The sequence below is a fragment of the Oncorhynchus nerka genome, linkage group LG7 (genome assembly GCF_034236695.1).
Source record: "Oncorhynchus nerka isolate Pitt River linkage group LG7, Oner_Uvic_2.0, whole genome shotgun sequence".
Classification (NCBI taxonomy): Eukaryota; Metazoa; Chordata; class Actinopteri; order Salmoniformes; family Salmonidae; genus Oncorhynchus; species Oncorhynchus nerka.
The window spans coordinates 92,519,035-92,539,061 of record NC_088402.1 but is presented as its reverse complement, the minus strand read 5'-3'; the positions used below and the strand labels follow the sequence as shown (position 1 = coordinate 92,539,061).

The 20,027-nt window shown below is 44.5% G+C and overlaps 1 protein-coding gene across 1 annotated transcript in view; it reads left to right on the top strand.

Moving 5' to 3' along the window:
• The window catches only part of magixa (MAGI family member, X-linked a), a 109,453-nt gene extending 98,107 nt beyond the window's left edge, over positions 1-11,346 (top strand). Inside the window, exon 16 of the mRNA XM_065020978.1 lies at positions 8,022-11,346. Coding sequence (XP_064877050.1) covers positions 8,022-9,073 — 1,052 coding nt within the window. The 3' untranslated portion in view covers positions 9,074-11,346. The remainder of the gene's footprint in view (positions 1-8,021) is intronic.
• Positions 11,347-20,027: the final 8,681 nt, after the last annotated feature.

Below are 20,027 nucleotides of genomic sequence, written 5' to 3'. Positions count from 1 at the left end.
TTATTGTTTTTTTTGTTTGTTTTTTTAAAATTGTTTTTTCTTTATTGTAGAATAATAGTGAAGATATCAAAGCTATGAAATAACACACATGGAATCATGTAGTAACCAAAAAAAAAAGTGTTAAACAAATCAAAATATATTTTATATTTGAGATTCTTCAAAGTAGCTACACTTTGCCTTGATGACAGCTTTGCACACTCTTGGCATTCTCTCAACCAGCTTCATGAGGTAGTTACCTGGAATGCATTTCAATTAACAGGTGTGCTTTGTTAAAAATGTATTTGTGGAATTTCTTTCCTTAATGCGTTTGAGCCAATCAGTTGTGTTGTGACAAGTTAGGGGTGGTATACAGAATATAGCCCTATTTGGTAAAAGACCAAGTCCATATTATGGCAAGAACAGCTCAAATAAGCAAAAAGAAACGAAAGTCCATCATTACTTTAAGACATGAAGGTCAGTCAATCCGGAAAATGTCCAAGAACTTTGAAAGTTTCTTCAAGTACAGTCGCAAAAACCATCAAGAGCTACGATGAAACTGACTCTCATGAGGACCGCCACAGGAAAGGGTGGTCCTCATTTTAAATGTATCATTCTTGTTTATCCAACCACTGGAGCCCGATATCAATGTTCCAAATGCACCAGAGAGCGTAATGTAGCCCCAGAGGATCAATAGTCCAGTTGGCGCTTCTTCAAAATCAAAGAAGCGCCAACATAAAGTATCTTAAAGGGTGTTGAGCTGCCAGAACAGTTTCAATGCGCAAATCTATAGATCATAGAAGTGGACCTAAACTACGCCAGGAGATAATAACACTTTGTGTCCTTTGCGTTTCCTTTATTTTGGCAGTTACAGCTGGGAAGGCTGCAGTTTTGTTAGCATTATTGCTAGCTAATCTGTTTTGTGGCGATAAGACATAATAAGACATAATAAGAGATGTTTTTAACCTCTTTCCCCTGGACATTGGACTGGTGAACTCATGGGTACACTAGCAATGGATGCCGGTCCTGACTTGAACTGCCGTCTATGGATTCTATTTCTGTGGTTGATTGCGGCTGTCGGTTTTGCCTTTTTGCAGATTTTCAAAAAATAAAATCGCAGGAAATACGTACAATTTTGGAAAGCAATTATCTACTGCTGAAAAGAGAAGACAGATTAGTCTATAGAACCAATAGAAACATAGCTACAAATTGTCAGTTGTTGAGAAACTAACAGCAGCACTGTTTATGTAACTCATTTTTAGGCTATTGTCACGACGATAACAAAGCCCCTGGGCCTATGATTTCTTAATCCGGCCCTGGATATCCACTGCTAGCTAATAATAATAATAATAATAGCTAACTAGTGTTTAACGTTACTTGCTAACACTAATAGTCAGCTACCACAGATTAAAGAGGTTAGCTAGTTACCAAAATTGTCGCTAGTATATTAGCCAATTAGCTAAGTAGCTAGATAGTAAGTTAAGGCCTTGATACATTGGCAGTTTTGAGAGGCAATATTGCCGCACATTATTGCCAGCAATGGTTTCTGCGACTATTTTACATTGAAAATTAGCAACTGTTTATTATCTGGGGAATCTTGATCGGCAGCTCCACCTAATGGGAAATGTGTAAGAATCCTCTAATCAAAGCGCAGATATTGGTCATGTGATACTTTTGGAAAACATGGCGACCGTTTTTGGGCCGAAGCGAGAGAAAATCAACTCCAACTATGTTGGAGTGAGATGTTGGTCATTCACGTCTCATATGTTGCTCCACTACATGATTAAAATGATACATTAATAGATACCGTGTTCAGTTTGTCATGTTTCACTGTCGGATATATCCACGGTGGCGTGTAGTGGGACAAACAGGCTAATCCGCTATCTAGCAAAACAATGTAGATTTTACATTTAGTTTTTCGATTTAGATTGTTTTTTTTTGTGTGTTTAACTAGCTGGCTAGTTTGAATAACACGTATACTTCCTAGCTTAGAATTGTGAAGTAAAACCTTTTCTAAATCTAGTTATCAGAGTTCTGGGCAAGCAATTTTGGTTAGGTTAAAAATCTGTGGTTATCTAGGTGCATATGAAAATTAGCTAGATTACCAGTGACTGTAGTTACGTGTACAATGCACATTACCTTCCTTTACAAGTAAAAATCAAACCAGCAAAGGCTAGCATAATGAAAATGGTGACCTTTTTATTGACAAGTCCTTTGTGAGCTAGCCAGGTACTTTTTCATGTGAGTGGTGTTATGCTAGCTAATGTTAGCCTACCAGGGAAGCGATATTTAACTAGACAGACTTGGTAGCTAACGTTAGGCCGGCACCATGGCAAGGATAGTTTGTTAGCTAGCATGTCACCATTTAGAAACAAGTCTGACTACACGAACGGTGAACTAATGTTAGCTAGCTTGATAATATCGCCTGGTGGGCTAACTAGTTTGGCACCTTGGTTGGCTAGTTAGCTGCATTAGCTAAAATGAGCTAGGTAGCTCACAAAGGACTCAATGTTTCCCATACAAAACACAGAAATGGGCTAAGCTAGCCCGAGGCTAGTACTTTTCAGACTAGGCTAAGCTAGCTCGAAGCTAGTACTTTTCAGACTGTGCTAAGCTAGCTCAAGGCTAGTACTTTTCAGACTGGGCTAAGCTAGCTCGTGGCTAGTACTTTTCAGACTGGGCTAAGCTAGCTTGAGGCTAGTACTTTTCAGACTGGGCTAAGCTGGCTCCAGTCAAGTACTTTTCAGACTGGGCTAGTAGATAATGTGTTTAGGACCTGAATGTAGAAATCGTGGTTTGCAGGCCATTGCCCAGAATCCTGCATGTCAGCCCCTTTAATTAAGACAATCTCCCTATCGGTCCTCCTCAGTGACCTCACAACTGAGGGTTTTTAACTTTCTTTTTGAGAATTAGAATCAGAAATACTCATCGCAATACTTCACCTCTTCGGCAAATAGTACCCTAGACTGCCCTGGTCATCTAGTTGAGCGTTCCGGATGATTCCTCCATCCTATTAGAAATGTCCAATCCATAGTAGGATTTTAGATGTGCAGATAGTCCAAAACCCAGTCTATTTTACCATTACTAGAGTCAATGGTAAGGTCCCTTTAGACCATAGAGACACTTGACCACCATCACTACTGTGGTGCCCACCAGACCATCCCGGTGAGGCACCAAGGATTTCCCAGATCTCGTGACCCAAAAACCCTGACTCCTGAACATCCATCCCTGTAGCCATTTTGAATGCCTTGATGCCGTGCCTCTTCGTTATCTGTGCCTCATTTGACAGACAACACCCCCATCCAACGACTGTGATCTGAGGACCCTTTTTCAGCAGTGACGGAGTAACGCGTCCTTACCACTGCTCCATAACTCCTGACCTTCGACCTTCCCTCTCCTCATGGTGTTGCCAGTTGGCAGTGGTGCGCTGTCCAACTGTTGCCTGCCGTATAGTCTCCTGCTGCTCCACCGACCGGGTCATGCCAGCCAGGATGCCTGCATGCCCCAGGGAGGGTAGCGGTTGTTTAAGGAGACATGCCGTTCCACTGAACCTGCCCCTGGAGACGGTTCCTTAACCAAGATCCTCCTCTGTGGGCTCACGGGACAGAGGGTTGTAGTCTTCAGCCAGGTGAAGATCCTCCACTTGGTTGGGCATGGCTGGCTTCCTCCACTCTGCATTCCACATCCGTACGGCCAATATAGTGCTGCATGGCTACACTGATGAGCATCATGGGGGCATTTACATGTGGTAGAGAGAATCCCCTGGTCACCTATAGAGACATGCCAACAGGAAGTGGTCACCTATACAGACCTGCCAACAGGAAGGGGTCACCTATAGAGACCTGCCAACAGGAAGGGGTCACCTATAGAGACCTGCCAACAGGAAGTGGTCACCTATAGAGACCTGCCAACAGGAAGTGGTCACCTATACAGACCTGCCAACAGGAAGGGGTCACCTATAGAGACCTGCCAACAGGAAGGGGTCACCTATAGAGACCTGCCAACAGGAAGTGGTCACCTATAGAGACCTGCCAACAGAAAGTGGTCACCTATAGAGACCTGCCAACAGGAAGTGGTCACCTATAGAGACCTGCCAACAGAAAGTGGTCACCTATAGAGGCCTGCCAACAGGAAGTGGTCACCTATAGAGACCTGCCAACAGGAAGTGGTCACCTATACAGACCTGCCAACAGGAAGTGGTCACCTATAGAGGCCTGCCAACAGGAAGTGGTCACCTATAGAGACCTGCCAACAGGAAGTGGTCACCTATACAGACCTGCCAACAGGAAGTGGTCACCTATAGAGGCCTGCCAACAGGAAGTGGTCACCTATAGAGACCTGCCAACAGGAAGTGGTCACCTATACAGACCTGTCAACAGGAAGGAGGTTAAGTCTTACATGTGGTAGAGGGAATCCCCTGGTCACCTGTAGACCTGTCAACAGGAAGTGGTCACCTATAGAGACCTGCCAACAGGAAGTGGTCACCTGTACAGACCTGTCAACAGGAAGGAGGTTAAGTCTTACATGTGGTAGAGGGAATCCCCTGGTCACCTGTAGACCTGTCAACAGGAAGTGGTCACCTATAGAGACCTGCCAACAGGAAGTGGTCACCTGTACAGACCTGTCAACAGGAAGGAGGTTAAGTGACACATGACTTTGAACCTGGAAATGCATTAGCTGTAAGAAATCTGCTATATAAATAGTTTGATTTAATTTATGAAATTACAGCTGGAGAATATTTAATGAACTGTAATTTTTCACGAGGACAAGTGAAGCTTTTCCATAAACTTTCATTGATAACGTATCAATCATTTTAGCGGGAAGGATCCTATAGATCAAGACTGTGTGAATCCATGTACCACTCTAAATAAATATACACTGTGCCTCTCAAGATTTGTCTCTGGTCCTGAAACTACAATACAGGCTGGATGTCTAAACTAACTACATTCTGAATGTCAATAGATTTTTACATTCATTCTCATCAATGACAACATTCTAGAACTGAGTTATCATTCATCTAAGTCTGGTATCCGTGGTAATATGGTTAATGATTATATAATTGATTAAGTGACTCTTTCCTTGTAGAATGTTGACAGCTGTATACAACACATTGTACTGTTAAGATGCTCAAATGTAACTTAATAGCTACAGTCACCGACACAGGATAATATGTATCCCTCATGCTGACCAAACCAGTAAGTTTCCACTCACTCTAGCTGCACTTCTCCACTTGGCCAGACTTCTAGTGTTCTTTCTCCACCTGGCCAGACTTCTAGTGGTCTTCTCCACATGGCCAGACTTCTAGTGTTCTTCTCCACGTGGCCAGACTTCTTGTGGTCTTCTCCACCTGGCCAGACTTCTAGTGGTCTTCTCCACCTGACCATACTTCTAGTGGTCTTCTCCACCTGGCCAGACTTCTAGTGGTCTTCTCCACATGGCCAGACTTCTAGTGGTCTTCTCCACATGGCCAGACTTCTAGTGGTCTTCTCCACCTGGCCAGACTTCTAGTGGTCTTCTCCACCTGGCCAGACTTCTGGTGGTCTTTTCCACCTGGCCAGACTTCTAGTGGTCTTCTCTACCTGACAATACTTCTAGTGGTCTTCTCCACCTGGCCAGACTTCTAGTGGTCTTCTCCACGTGGCCAGACTTCTAGTGGTCTTCTCCACATGGCCAGACTTCTAGTGTTCTTCTCCACCTGGCCAGACTTCTAGTGGTCTTCTGCCCTTTTAATGCTCTTACGCTCATCCTTGAAAAATGCCAAAGATACCAAAGGCAACATACTTTACAAACAGTTAACTAGGCTAAGTGAAAAAAAAAAAAAAAGTTTTATCTACTGCTCTGCTAACTCGCTAGCTAAAGTGTAGTCAGTGGCTAGCTAAGACAGAGAAAGGGGACGTAATAAGTTCATGGAGAAGGTCTCTGAACGCTGCTGGTGAATGGTAGCTGACAGTGTCGACTAGAGATGACGTGCAAGAGCTTCCTGCAGAAAGTTGTAGTCTTGCAGAGGTCTTCTTTGCTGCTAAATAACATTTAGATTTAGCCAGCAAATGGAATCTACTTAGCTAGGTAACTATATCATGCCAGAGATTATCTCGTGGTTAATCATCTAGCATAATTTTTATATGAAAAAAAAATACGTTTTAGGTTTTTCCTACTGCTAACTAGTTAAGACAGACGTGCTAGCAAACATTAGCTAGCTACTAGATACTTAGCTAGCTGAGCAGCGTGCTAAATAATCCTCTCTCTGTCAAAATTTTATTTAAACTTGTGAACAACAATTCTTTCACCCAATCTCTTCTGTCGGGCCTTTGCACACTTCTCGTAGCCACGTCCATCCTGATTCTTCACAATACTCGGTCGCATCATGTCAGTTAGTGGCAGCATAAAATCCGGGGCACGTTCCAGGTCGTCTTTATTTTTAAGATGGGCAGAGCTCACAAAGTCGGAGAAATTTCTCTGAAACCAGTGAACCACACCAATAATACGGAATGAAGAACTCTTTCCAACGAGGCCTTCATTCCTGGAATAAATAATTGTACCAGTGCTATATATCATCATCAGGGTTTCAAACCAGGGGCTAGATTCATTATGGGAGTTGACCGTTTGTCTGAAAACCAACCATTTCTGTTCATGGGACAGAGCAACAATGCATCACACCCAAAAGTGAGAAAATAAACTGCAAGCATTGGTAACTGCGTTTATAAATGGCTAATAGGTGTAGGTAAATAGTAGTTCACGATTTGGCAAGCACTGACTGGTTATTCCACTGGTTTGACCAATTTGTTATAAGCCATTTATTAATGGTTTATAATGCATTTACAAATCATTAAATAACGTAATTACAAACACATTATAAACCCTTTGGAAATGGACCCTTATTGTAAAGTGTTACCTTTCATCCCAACTCACTGTCAACAGTTGTTTCATTATTTCAAACACAGTGTGTGACATCACATGGAAACTGTCTCTATGTTGTGTTTTTCCCTCTAGCTCCCACTAACCTCTCTCTCTCTCTCTCTCTCTCTCTCTCTCTCTCTCTCTCTCGCCCCCCCCTCTCTCTCTCTCTCTCTCTCTCTCTCGCCCCCTCTCTCTCTCTCTCTCTCTCTCTCTCTCGCCCCCTCTCTCTCTCTCTCTCTCTCTCTCTCGCCCCTTCTCTCTCTCTCTCTCTCGCCCCCTCCCTCTCTCTCTCTCTCTCTCTCTCTCTCTCTCTCTCTCTCTCGCCCCTCTCTCTCTCTCTCTCTCTCTCTCTCTCTATCACCCCCCTCATCTGTCTCTCTCTCTCGCCCCCCCTCTCTCTCTCTCTCTCTACACCCCCCTCATCTGTCTCTCTCTCTCTCGCCCCCCCCCTCTCTCTCTCTCTACACCCCCTCTCTCTCTCTCTCTCTCTACACCCCCCCCTCTCTCTCTCTCTACACCCCCTCTCTCTCTCTCTCTACACCCCCTCCTCTGTCTCTCTCTACACCACCCCCCTCCTCTGTTTCTCTCTCTCTACACCCCCTCATCTGTCTCTCTCTCTCTCCACTCCCTCTCCTCCTCTGTCTCTCTCTCTCGCTCCCCCTCCTCTCTCTCTCTCTCTCCACTCCCACTCCTCTGTCTCTCTCTCTACACCCCCTCCTCTCTCTCTCTCTCTCTCTCTCTCTCCACTCCCCCTCTGTCTCTCTCTACACCCACTCCCCCTCCTCTGTCTCTCTCTCTACACCCCCCTCCTCTCTCTCTCTCTCTCTCTCTCTCTCCACTCCCCCTCTGTCTCTCTCTACACCCCCCTCCTCTGTCTCTCTCTACACCCCCCTCTGTCTCTCTCTCTACACCCCCTCTGTCTCTCTCTCTCCACTCCCCCTCCTCTCTCTCTCTCTCCCACTCCCCTCTGTCTCTCTCTCTCCACTCCCCCTCTGTCTCTCTCTACACCCCCTCCTCTGTCTCTCTCTCTGCACCCCCTCCTTTGTCTCTCTCTCTCTACACCCCCTCCTCTTTCTCTCACCCCTCTCTTCTCTATCTCTATCTCTCTCCCTCTCTTTGCCCCCCTCCTTCTCTCTCTCCTCTCTCAGACCATGATCCCAGAGCAGTCTCCCCCTCCTCCTATCTCTACCCAGAGGAGCCGGGTGTGGCTGCAGTAGATAAAACACGCTCTCTGCCAACGAAGAGCGGAAGGGTGGATAGAGGAGGAGGACAGAGGGAGAGGGAGAAGAGAAGGAGGCAGAGGAAGGGAGGTAGTCTGGTGGAAAGGAGTAGCAGAGGAGGACGAGGTACTCCTGACACAGACCTGGATTGTCCCGAGGAGGAGGAGGAGAAGGAGGAGGAGGAGAGTCAGGTCATCAGCCACAGAGGTCAGAAGTCAGAGGATAAGGACAACGGAAAATGTACCCAGAGTTTACCCAAGAACGTACAAAGGAACTCAGACAGACAGGAGGAGGTAGTGGAGACAGTGCCGGAGGTGAGGCACAGCAGGGTCAAACAGAGGTCAAAACAGTTGAGGAGCAGGACAACACAAAGTGAGAGGAGAGAGAGGGTAGAGGAAATAGAGGAGCTGGACATACACATACTTCCCTCAGCCAGTAAAACACAGGAGAAGGTGGGAGGGAGGGAAGGTGGGAGGAGGAAGAGGGAGGGACAAAGGGAGAAAGAGAGGGAGAGGAAGGCTGAGATGGAGGTAAAGACAAGGGCTGCCGGACCTGTGGTGGAGGATTCTGGGCCGGAAAAAAGGGACAGACCCCCAGAGAAAGAGAGAGAGCGAGCTCCTTTCTCCTTCCTCATGCCACTGCAGGATGGAGACGCTGAACTGTCTAATGCAGAGTCAGGGGCCTCAGGAGCCTCCGGGGCCAGCTTCTCTGACCAGGTCAGTGTGTCTGCTGCCAGTGTCTCTGGATCCACCGCCGGGGCCCCACCTGGGTGGGGAGAACCCAGAGAACTGAGAGGGGACCCAGGAAGCACCCAGTCATGGTGTCGGGCCACCCATGCATCCCACAACCCGGGCCCCTGGAGAAGTACACAGTCACGGGGGCCCACCTACGCCGGCCCCGGGCCCTGGATTAAACCCAGCCAGCAGAAACTGACTCAGGTGTTGGTGGGACACAGGCTGAGAGGAGGTCTTGACCTGTAGATGAGAGGAAGAGATGGACAACTGACTGTTCCTGTGGTGCTGAATAACAGAAGGAGTGTTGTGGTCTTTCTGATAACTTCCCCAAAAGCAGAAATTCTGGTTGGAGGATTTCCTGTTATTCCCTCATAATTCCAGGGATCCAACCTATCGTGGTCCTGACTGGTTTGACTGGCAGCTCCTCCAACCTATCGTGGTCCTGACTGGTTTGACTGGCAGCTCCTCCAACCTATCGTGGTCCTGACTGGTTTGACTGGCAGCTCCTCCAACCTATCGTGGTCCTGACTGGTTTGACTGGCAGCTCTTCCAACCTATCGTGGTCCTGACTGGTTTGACTGGCAGCTCCTCCAACCTATCGTGGTCCTGACTGGTTTGACTGGAAAACTACTCCAACCTATCGTGGTCCTGACTGGTTTGACTGGAAAACTACTCCAACCTATCGTGGTCCTGACTGGTTTGACTGGCAGCTCCTCCAACCTATCGTGGTCCTGACTGGTTTGACTGGCAGCTCCTTCAACCTATCGTGGTCCTGACTGGTTTGACTGGCAAGCTACTCCAACCTATCGTGGTCCTGACTGGTTTGACTGGCAAGCTACTCCAACCTATCGTGGTCCTGACTGGTTTGACTGGAAAACTACTCCAACCTATCGTGGTCCTGACTGGTTTGACTGGCAGCTACTCCAACCTATCGTGGTCCTGACTGGTTTGACTGGCAAGCTACTCCAACCTATCGTGCATTAGAGCCTAGGACAACAACAAGACAGGACACTCCCATGTCCACAGCACCCCAGATCCCCGTTAAGCCTTCTCTCGACTAGGACACTCCCCCTGTCCACAGCACCCGAAACCCCCGTTAAGCCATCTCTCGACTAGGTCTCACCATCCATGCCCATAAGTCTACCCAATACCACTGCCTATCTATCTACAGTTAGTCCGCCATCACCCTTGATTGGTTTCATTGGATCTGCGGTCTATATCATCACGAGTGGTATCATCTTCAACGTAATCATTGTCATCACAAATGTTTTATGATGCAAATGCAAGGGGCAACAACATCAACAATTGCATATATGGAGTGTTTTAGCGCCACCTAGAGGCTGTAGTGGTGTACTATAGATCGAAAGAGAGCGAAGCCACAACTACAGGACATTATAATATATTATTTTCTTATTTGTTTCTATTATATAATTTTAGCGTGCTATTTTATTTTGATAGCATTTACAGAGACTAAGATAAATGACCCACGAGAGAAATGATTTGCCTCCTGCTTGCTTGCTTGGCCTGGATTTTAAACTCTCCTTGAAGTCTTTCTGATACACTATTTTATAGTTGTTATAGATGTCTGGGGGACAGTAATTATACTGTTATATAAAGTTTATATACTGTAAGTATATTTACTATTATATATATATATATAATGACTAGTGATCTTATGTCTCTACAGATCTCTACTGGTGCCTTCATGTCTCTAGCCAAGCCGGTGTTTTACTAAATAAAGTATAGAGTGTGCGTCTGCACCCTTTTCCTTATATTACATGCATTCGTTTTGCAGGGACGCAGCCATTGTCACATAACTGAACGGATACATCTAGAAGCAGCAAAGACTCAATGACTTTGATACCAGTAAAATACTAAAACGCGGTCGGTGAATTGAAGAAGTGAATCAATGTCGTAACAAAGTGCCTCATAGTCAATTTTCCTTTAGAAACACTACTTTCCTTTAAAAACTACGCCTAAAGCCATGTAGTATCTAGAGTGTATTGGTACACCTTGCATTATGGGTAATGTAGTACTACATAGACTATACTACACAACACAGAGATGTCCTGTCAGAACTAGCGAGGTGGCCCTTGTCTACTAGTCTCTGATGCTAATCCATAGCGAGGTGGCCCTTGTCTACTAGTCTCTGATGCTAATCCATAGCGAGGTGGCCCTTGTCTACTAGTCTCTGATGCTAATCCATAGCGAGGTGGCCCTTGTCTACTAGTCTCTGATGCTAATCCATAGCGAGGTGGCCCTTGTCTACTAGTCTCTAATGCTAATCCATAGCGAGGTGGCCCTTGTCTACTAGTCTCTAATACTAATGCATAGTGAGGTGGCCCTTGTCTACTAGTCTCTAATGCTAATCCATAGCGAGGTGGCCCTTGTCTACTAGTCTCTAATGCTAATCCATAGCGAGGTGGCCCTTGTCTACTAGTCTCTGATGCTAATCCATAGCGAGGTGGCCCTTGTCTACTAGTCTCTGATGCTAATCCATAGCGAGGTGGCCCTTGTCTACTAGTCTCTGATGCTAATCCATAGCGAGGTGGCCCTTGTCTACTAGTCTCTGATGCTAATCCATAGCGAGGTGGCCCTTGTCTACTAGTCTCTGATGCTAATCCATAGCGAGGTGGCCCTTGTCTACTAGTCTGTGATGCTAATCCATAGCGAGGTGGCCCTTGTCTACTAGTCTGTGATGCTAATCCATAGCGAGGTGGCCCTTCTCTACTAGTCTCTAATGCTAATCCATAGTGAAGTGGCCCTTGTCTACTAGTCTCTGATGCTAATCCATAGCGACGTGACCCTTGTCTACTAGTCTCTGATGCTAATCCATAGCGAGGTGGCCCTTGTCTATTAGTCTCTAATGCTAATCCATAGCGAGGTGGCCCTTGTCTACTAGTCTCTAATGCTAATCCATAGCGAGGTGGCCCTTGGCTACTAGTCTCTGATGCTAATCCATAGCAAGGTGGCCCTTGTCTACTAGTCTCTGATGCTAATCCATAGCGAGGTGGCCCTTGTCTACTAGTCTCTAATGCTAATCCATAGCGAGGTGGCCCTTGTCTACTAGTCTCTGATGCTAATCCATAGCGAGGTGGCCCTTGTCTACTAGTCTCTGATGCTAATCCATAGCGAGGTGGCCCTTGTCTACTAGTCTCTAATGCTAATCCATAGCGAGGTGGCCCTTGTCTACTAGTCTCTGATGCTAATCCATAGCGATGTGGCCCTTGTCTACTAGTCTCTAATGCTAATACATAGCGAGGTGGCCCTTGTCTACTAGTCTCTGATGCTAATCCATAGTGAAGTGGCCCTTGTCTACTAGTCTCTGATGCTAATCCATAGCGATGTGGCCCTTGTCTACTAGTCTCTAATGCTAATACATAGCGAGGTGGCCCTTGTCTACTAGCCTCATGCTAATCCATAGCACACAGTACAGATCAATGTTATATCACTGTGATCATCCCCATTTCAACTCCTCATGTGTTTCAGTAAGTCAAACTTCTGATATAAGATACAATGAACAGACACATAACGTCTAAGAATCTTGTCTGCACTTCTCTCTCCTCCCCCCTCATCCCTCCCTTCCCTCATCCTTTCTTCCTCCCTCCCTCCCTTCCCTCCTTCATTCCTTCCCTCCCTCCCTTCCTCCCTTCCCTCCTCCATTCCTCCCCCTTCCCTCCCCCTATCCTCCCCCTCATCCCTCCCTTCCCTCATCCTTTCTTCCTCCCTCCCTTCCCTCCTTCATTCCTTCCCTCCCTCCCTTCCTCCCTTCCCTCCTCCATTCCTCCCCCTTCCCTCCCCCTATCCTCCCCCTCATCCCTCCCTTCCCTCATCCTTTCTTCCTCCCTCCCTCCCTTCCCTCCTTCATTCCTTCCCTTCATCCCCCTCATCCCTCCCTTCTCTCCTCCCTTCCTCCCTCCCATATCATGCTCTGGTGACTTGCCTGTTGCTAAATATCAATTATTATACACTATCAGTTGGCATCCTATTCCCTATATGGGCCCTGGTCAAAAAGTAGTGCACTACATAGGGAATAGGGTTTCATTTGAGACGCATCCTATGTTGTTGAGTTTTTAGGATACTGACTGACTACAAGGGCATTTTGATACTGGCCTTCTATGCATTTTGTAAGACTCGCTTATTTAGTTATTTGCTGTAGGAGTTTTGTTTCACCACGCTATAGCTATATACAGGGCACTCTGACGGTGTGCTATAGTTTAGTTAGTAGACAGAATAACAAGAGTTTTGGTAAATGTACAGATTAAAAATGTGTGCCGGGACTTTGGTACATACACACTTATGCATCCAATATTTACCTCGTCCTCTCCTGAGCAATAAAAAAGATTTTTTTCTCACGTCTGCTAGAGTTATGCAACATGTAGCTTCACATGAGCTCAATGAGGTAAAATAAAAACCTGGGTCGTGTTCATTATGCACCAAACGGAAGAAAACGGTCTGAAACGGGGCAGGGACAATACCTGAAACGCTAATTTTCGTTTTTTGTTTTGTGTTTTGCGAAACATTTTAAAACGTTGCGTGCCTAATGAATGTAACCGTGCTAGAAGGTAAAGCATGGATTGAGGTATATGTAAAATTTGGGCTAGAGTTATCTTTAAACCAGCCTTTGACTAAATAAAAAAAAATGGCAATGAATGAACTACTGTAGTTGATAAAGTATTACATTGTATTTGATTATAAAGGGTTTTAGAGAATGACCATTTTTAACGTGCTTGTCTGCGCTGACAGGCGGGAGCGAAGAGACACCATTTTGTCACTGGAAGATTTGAAGCAAAGCAAGCTAATCTACTTCTGATAGGTCAAAACACCACTCCAAACTATAGACAGTGTTTGTAGCATTACATTCTGATATGTCAAAACACCACTCCAAACTATAGACAGTGTTTGTAGCATTACATTCTGATCGGTCAAAACACCACTCCAAACTATAGACAGTGTTTGTAGCATTACATTCTGATAGGTCAAAACACCACTCCAAACTATAGACAGTGTTTGTAGCATTACATTCTGATATGTCAAAACACCACTCCAAACTATAGACGGTGTTTGTAGCATTACATTCTGATAGGTCAAAACACCACTCCAAACTATAGACGGTGTTTGTAGCATTACATTCTGATAGGTCAAAACACCACTCCAAACTATAGACAGTGTTTGTAGCATTACATTCTGATATGTCAAAACACCACTCCAAACTATAGACGGTGTTTGTAGCATTACATTCTGATAGGTCAAAACACCACTCCAAACTATAGACAGTGTTTGTAGCATTACATTCTGATATGTCAAAACACCACTCCAAACTATAGACAGTGTTTGTAGCATTACATTCTGATAGGTCAACACACCACTCCAAACTATAGACAGTGTTTGTAGCATTACATTCTGATCGGTCAAAACACCACTCCAAACTATAGACGGTGTTTGTAGCATTACATTCTGATATGTCAAAACACCACTCCAAACTATAGACGGTGTTTGTAGCATTACATTCTGATAGGTCAAAACACCACTCCAAACTATAGACAGTGTTTGTAGCATTACATTCTGATAGGTCAAAACACCACTCCAAACTATAGACAGTGTTTGTAGCATTACATTCTGATATGTCAAAACACCACTCCAAACTATAGACAGTGTTTGTAGCATTACATTCTGATAGGTCAAAACACCACTCCAAACTATAGACAGTGTTTGTAGCATTACATTCTGATAGGTCAAAACACCACTCCAAACTATAGACGGTGTTTGTAGCATTACATTCTGATATGTCAAAACACCACTCCAAACTATAGACAGTGTTTGTAGCATTACATTCTGATATGTCAAAACACCACTCCAAACTATAGACGGTGTTTGTAGCATTACATTCTGATCGGTCAAAACACCACTCCAAACTATAGACGGTGTTTGTAGCATTACATTCTGATAGGTCAAAACACCACTCCAAACTATAGACGGTGTTTGTAGCATTACATTCTGATAGGTCAAAACACCACTCCAAACTATAGACAGTGTTTGTAGCATTACATAGGTCAAAACACCACTCCAAACTATAGACAGTGTTTGTAGCATTACATTCTGATAGGTCAAAACACCACTCCAAACTATAGACAGTGTTTGTAGCATTACATTCTGATAGGTCAAAACACCACTCCAAACTATAGACAGTGTTTGTAGCATTACATTCTGATAGGTCAAAACACCACTCCAAACTATAGACGGTGTTTGTAGCATTACATTCTGATATGTCAAAACACCACTCCAAACTATAGACAGTGTTTGTAGCATTACATTCTGATAGGTCAAAACACCACTCCAAACTATAGACGGTGTTTGTAGCATTACATTCTGATATGTCAAAACACCACTCCAAACTATAGACGGTGTTTGTAGCATTACATTCTGATATGTCAAAACACCACTCCAAACTATAGACGGTGTTGTAGCATTACATTCTGATCGGTCAAAACACCACTCCAAACTATAGACGGTGTTTGTAGCATTACATTCTGATAGGTCAAAACACCACTCCAAACTATAGACGGTGTTTGTAGCATTACATTCTGATCGGTCAAAACACCACTCCAAACTATAGACGGTGTTTGTAGCATTACATTCTGATAGGTCAAAACACCACTCCAAACTATAGACGGTGTTTGTAGCATTACATTCTGATCGGTCAAAACACCACTCCAAACTATAGACGGTGTTTGTAGCATTACATTCTGATATGTCAAAACACCACTCCAAACTATAGACGGTGTTTGTAGCATTACATTCTGATATGTCAAAACACCACTCCAAACTATAGACAGTGTTTGTAGCATTACATTCTGATATGTCAAAACACCACTCCAAACTATAGACGTTGTTTGTAGCATTACATTCTGATATGTCAAAACACCACTCCAAACTATAGACGGTGTTTGTAGCATTACATTCTGATAGGTCAAAACACCACTCCAAACTATAGACAGTGTTTGTAGCATTACATTCTGATAGGTCAAAACACCACTCCAAACTATAGACAGTGTTTGTAGCATTACATTCTGATATGTCAAAACACCACTCCAAACTATAGACGGTGTTTGTAGCATTACATTCTGATCGGTCAAAACACCACTCCAAACTATAGACGGTGTTTGTAGCATTACATTCTGATCGGTCAAAACACCACTCCAAACTATAGACGGTGTTTGTAGCATTACATTCTGATATGTCAAAACACCACTCCAAACTATAGACAGTGTTTGTAGCATTACATTCTGATAGGTCAAAACACCACTCCAAACTATAGACGGTGTTTGTAGCATTACATTCTGATCGGTCAAAACACCACTCCAAACTATAGACGGTGTTTGTACATTACATTCTGATAGGTCAAAACACCACTCCAAACTATAGACGGTGTTTGTAGCATTACATTCTGATCGGTCAAAACACCACTCCAAACTATGGACGGTGTATGTAGCATTACATTCTGATAGGTCCAAACACCATAGAACAAACACAATACTGTATGTAGCATTACAATCTGATTGGTCAAAACACCATAGAACAAACACAATACTGTATGTAGCACACAGGCATTTTCAGAGGGACATTTTGCATGCAGAACACCATACTCCAAACCACAAAGGATTTGTCTCTCTCTCTCTCACTTGTTCACTTGTTCCCTCAAATATAAAAGCCATGACTAGCTGATCATAACAGACTAAGTGATCATAGCTAGTGTTAGGCCTTGTAGTGTTATTTGTTGTTGTCTCTACTAGCTGATCATAGTGAGATACACCTGCATTAGCTCCGCCCCCAAGCTAATGCCTAGACTTTATCTCAGCTGGCTAACACAGATTCCTGGAGACCCGGATTGGAACCTACACGCAGACAGGCGATCTTTAAAAACCTTTAAAGACCTGTATAGATCTTTATAGCCCTTTTTAGCCAGACTTCATAGACACAGTGTGCAGAGTAAGTTAGTTAGGAAGATATGTTAAGGCAGCGTTTCCCAAACTAGGTCCCTGGGGAACCCAAGGAGTGCACGTTTTGTTTTATTTTTCTCCTCTACAATTACACAGCTGATTCAAATCATCACAGCTTGATGATGAGTTGATTACTTTTTAATCAGCTATGTAGTGCTAGGGCAAACAAAAACAATGGGGTCCCCAGTTTACAGCCTTATTCTAAAATGGATGAAATAAAAACAACTCTACAATCTACACAAAATACCCCCTATAATGACATCACAATACCCCTATAATGACATCACAATACCCCTATGATGACATCACAATACCCCTATGATGACATCACAATACCCCTATAATGACATCACAATACCCCTATAATGACAAAGCGAAAATATATATATTTCTGTTATATTTGGAAATGTATTTAAAAAAAAAAAATGTGAATGGTTCCCAATTGGCACCCTAGTCCCTACATGCGGGGACTACAATTATTATGATTATTATTATTATGATTTTTTTTTAAATGTAACCTTCATTTAACAACGCAAGGATGTCGTTTGGGACACTGTCATTGTCTATGACCCAGTGCCTCTCCAGTGTATATAAATAAACACATGTAATAATCAGCCCCTGTTATTGGTCAGTTACACCACAGATGTACAGGTTTTTTATCTATTTGTCACTTGTTGTGGTTAATAATATTGTATTGTTTCTGAATGCAGCATTGTGGGAGTTTTTGAACTATGAGAAATGAAAAGCTGACATGAAATATAAAAATCAAGTTATTAATAAAAATATGTTTTTTTTTTGCGGGGGGGTGAATTGTTTCTGTTTTCGTCATGTGACCTAGTCTGGCTTGACAGACATACACTGACTAGGTGAAAACGTTTCTGTTTTCGTCATGTCACTTTATTCCCTATGCAATACACTGCTTTTGTAGGCCCTGATCAAAGGCCATTTGGGGTACAACCTACATGTGAGCTTAATGACACTTTATTCCCTATGCAATACACTGCTTTTGTAGGCCCTGATCAAAGGCCATTTGGGGTACAACCTACATGTGAGCTTAATGACACTTTATTCCCTATGCAATACACTGCTTTTGTAGGCCCTGATCAAAGGCCATTTGGGGTACAACCTACATGTGAGTTTAATGACACTTTATTCCCTATGCAATACACTGCTTTTGTAGGCCCTGATCAAAGGCCATTTGGGGTACAACCTACATGTGAGCTTAATGACACTTTATTCCCTATGCAATACACTGCTTTTGTAGGCCCTGATCAAAGGCCATTTGGGGTACAACCTACATGTGAGCTATGAAGCCTACTGTACGTGTTGCAGTGTTAATCTCTGCAGGGCTGGAACAGGCGACATTATCCATTGAGGTATCATATAGCTATATCCCACAGCAGATTCCCCCTGATCCAGTTATCACACAGCAGATTCCCCCTGATCCAGTTATCACACAGCAGATTCCCCCTGATCCAGTTATCACACATCAGATTCCCCCTGATCCAGTTATCACACAGCATATTCCCCCTGATCCAGTTATCACACAGCAGATTCCCCCTGATCCAGTTATCACACAGCAGATTCCCCCTGATCCAGTTATCACACAGCAGATTCCCCCTGATCCAGTTATCACACAGCAGATTCCCCCTGATCCAGTTATCACACAGCAGATTCCCCCTGATCCAGTTATCACACAGCAGATTCCCCTGATCCAGTTATCACACAGCATATTCCCCTGATCCAGTTATCACACAGCAGATTCTGATCCAGTTATCACACAGCAGATTCCCCTGATGGAGTTCTCACACAGCAGATTCCCCCTGATGGAGTTCTCACACAGCAGATTCACACAGCAGATTCCCCCTGATGGAGTTCTCACACAGCAGATTCCCCCTGATGGAGTTATCACACAGCAGATTCCCCCTGATGGAGTTATCACACAGCAGATTCCCCCTGATGGAGTTCTCACACAGCAGATTCCCCCTGATGGAGTTCTCACACAGCAGATTCCCCCTGATGGAGTTATCACACAGCAGATTCCCCCTGATGGAGTTCTCACACAGCAGATTTTCTCCTGATGGAGTTCTCACACAGCAGATTTCCTCCTGATGGAGTTCTCACACAGCAGATTTCCTCCTGATGGAGTTCTCACACAGCAGATTTCCTCCTGATGGAGTTCTCACACAGCAGATTTCCTCCTGATGGAGTTCTCACACAGCAGATTTCCTCCTGATGGAGTTGTCATCACACAGCAGATTTCCTCCTGATGGAGTTGTCATCACACAGCAGATTTCTTCCTGATGGAGTTGTCATCACACAGCAGATTTCCTCCTGATGGAGTTATCACACAGCAGATTTCCTCCTGATGGAGTTGTCATCACACAGCAGATTTCCTCCTGATGGAGTTGTCATCACACAGCAGATTTCTTCCTGATGGAGTTGTCATCACACAGCAGATTTCCCTCTGATCCAGTTCTCACACAGCAGATTTCCTCCTGATGGAGTTTGTTATGCAGGTGAGTGAGGACCCAAAAGCGGTTTAACAGAAACAGAGTCTTTTAATGTCCAAACAGGGAAAACATAAATCCTCAATCTTTACAGGAGAGTCCCCTTCTAGCAGTAGAGGAGAATAGCAGGGCTAGCGGCAACAGACTGCAGGTCCCTCCGGGTAGGCGCGGGCCGTAGAGGACAGAGACACCTGCTCACACGCAGCATCTAATGAAGAGGCAGATTACGACAGGACGGGACAAGGGCAAAGCAAACGAGAATCCGACAAAGACAGAAGCAGAAACAGAGAGAGAAATAGAGACTTAATCAGAGGGAAAAGAGGGGACAGGTGTGAGAGAGTAAACGAGGTCGTTAGGAGAATGAGGAACAGCTGGGAGCAGGAAAGGACCATAGAGAGAGAGAGAGAGATAGAGGGAGAGAAAGTAACCTAATACGACCAGCAGGGGGAAACGAAGAGAAGAGAAAGAACAGGGACAAGACATAACATGACAATACATGACAGTACCCCCCCACTCACCGAGCGCCTCCTGGCGCACTCGAGGAGGAAACCTGGCGGCAACGGAGGAAATCATCGATCAGCGAACGGTCCAGCACGTCCCGAGATGGAACCCAACTCCTTTCCTCAGGACCGTACCCCTCCCAATCCACTAGGTACTGATGACCACGGCCCCGAGGACGCATGTCCATAA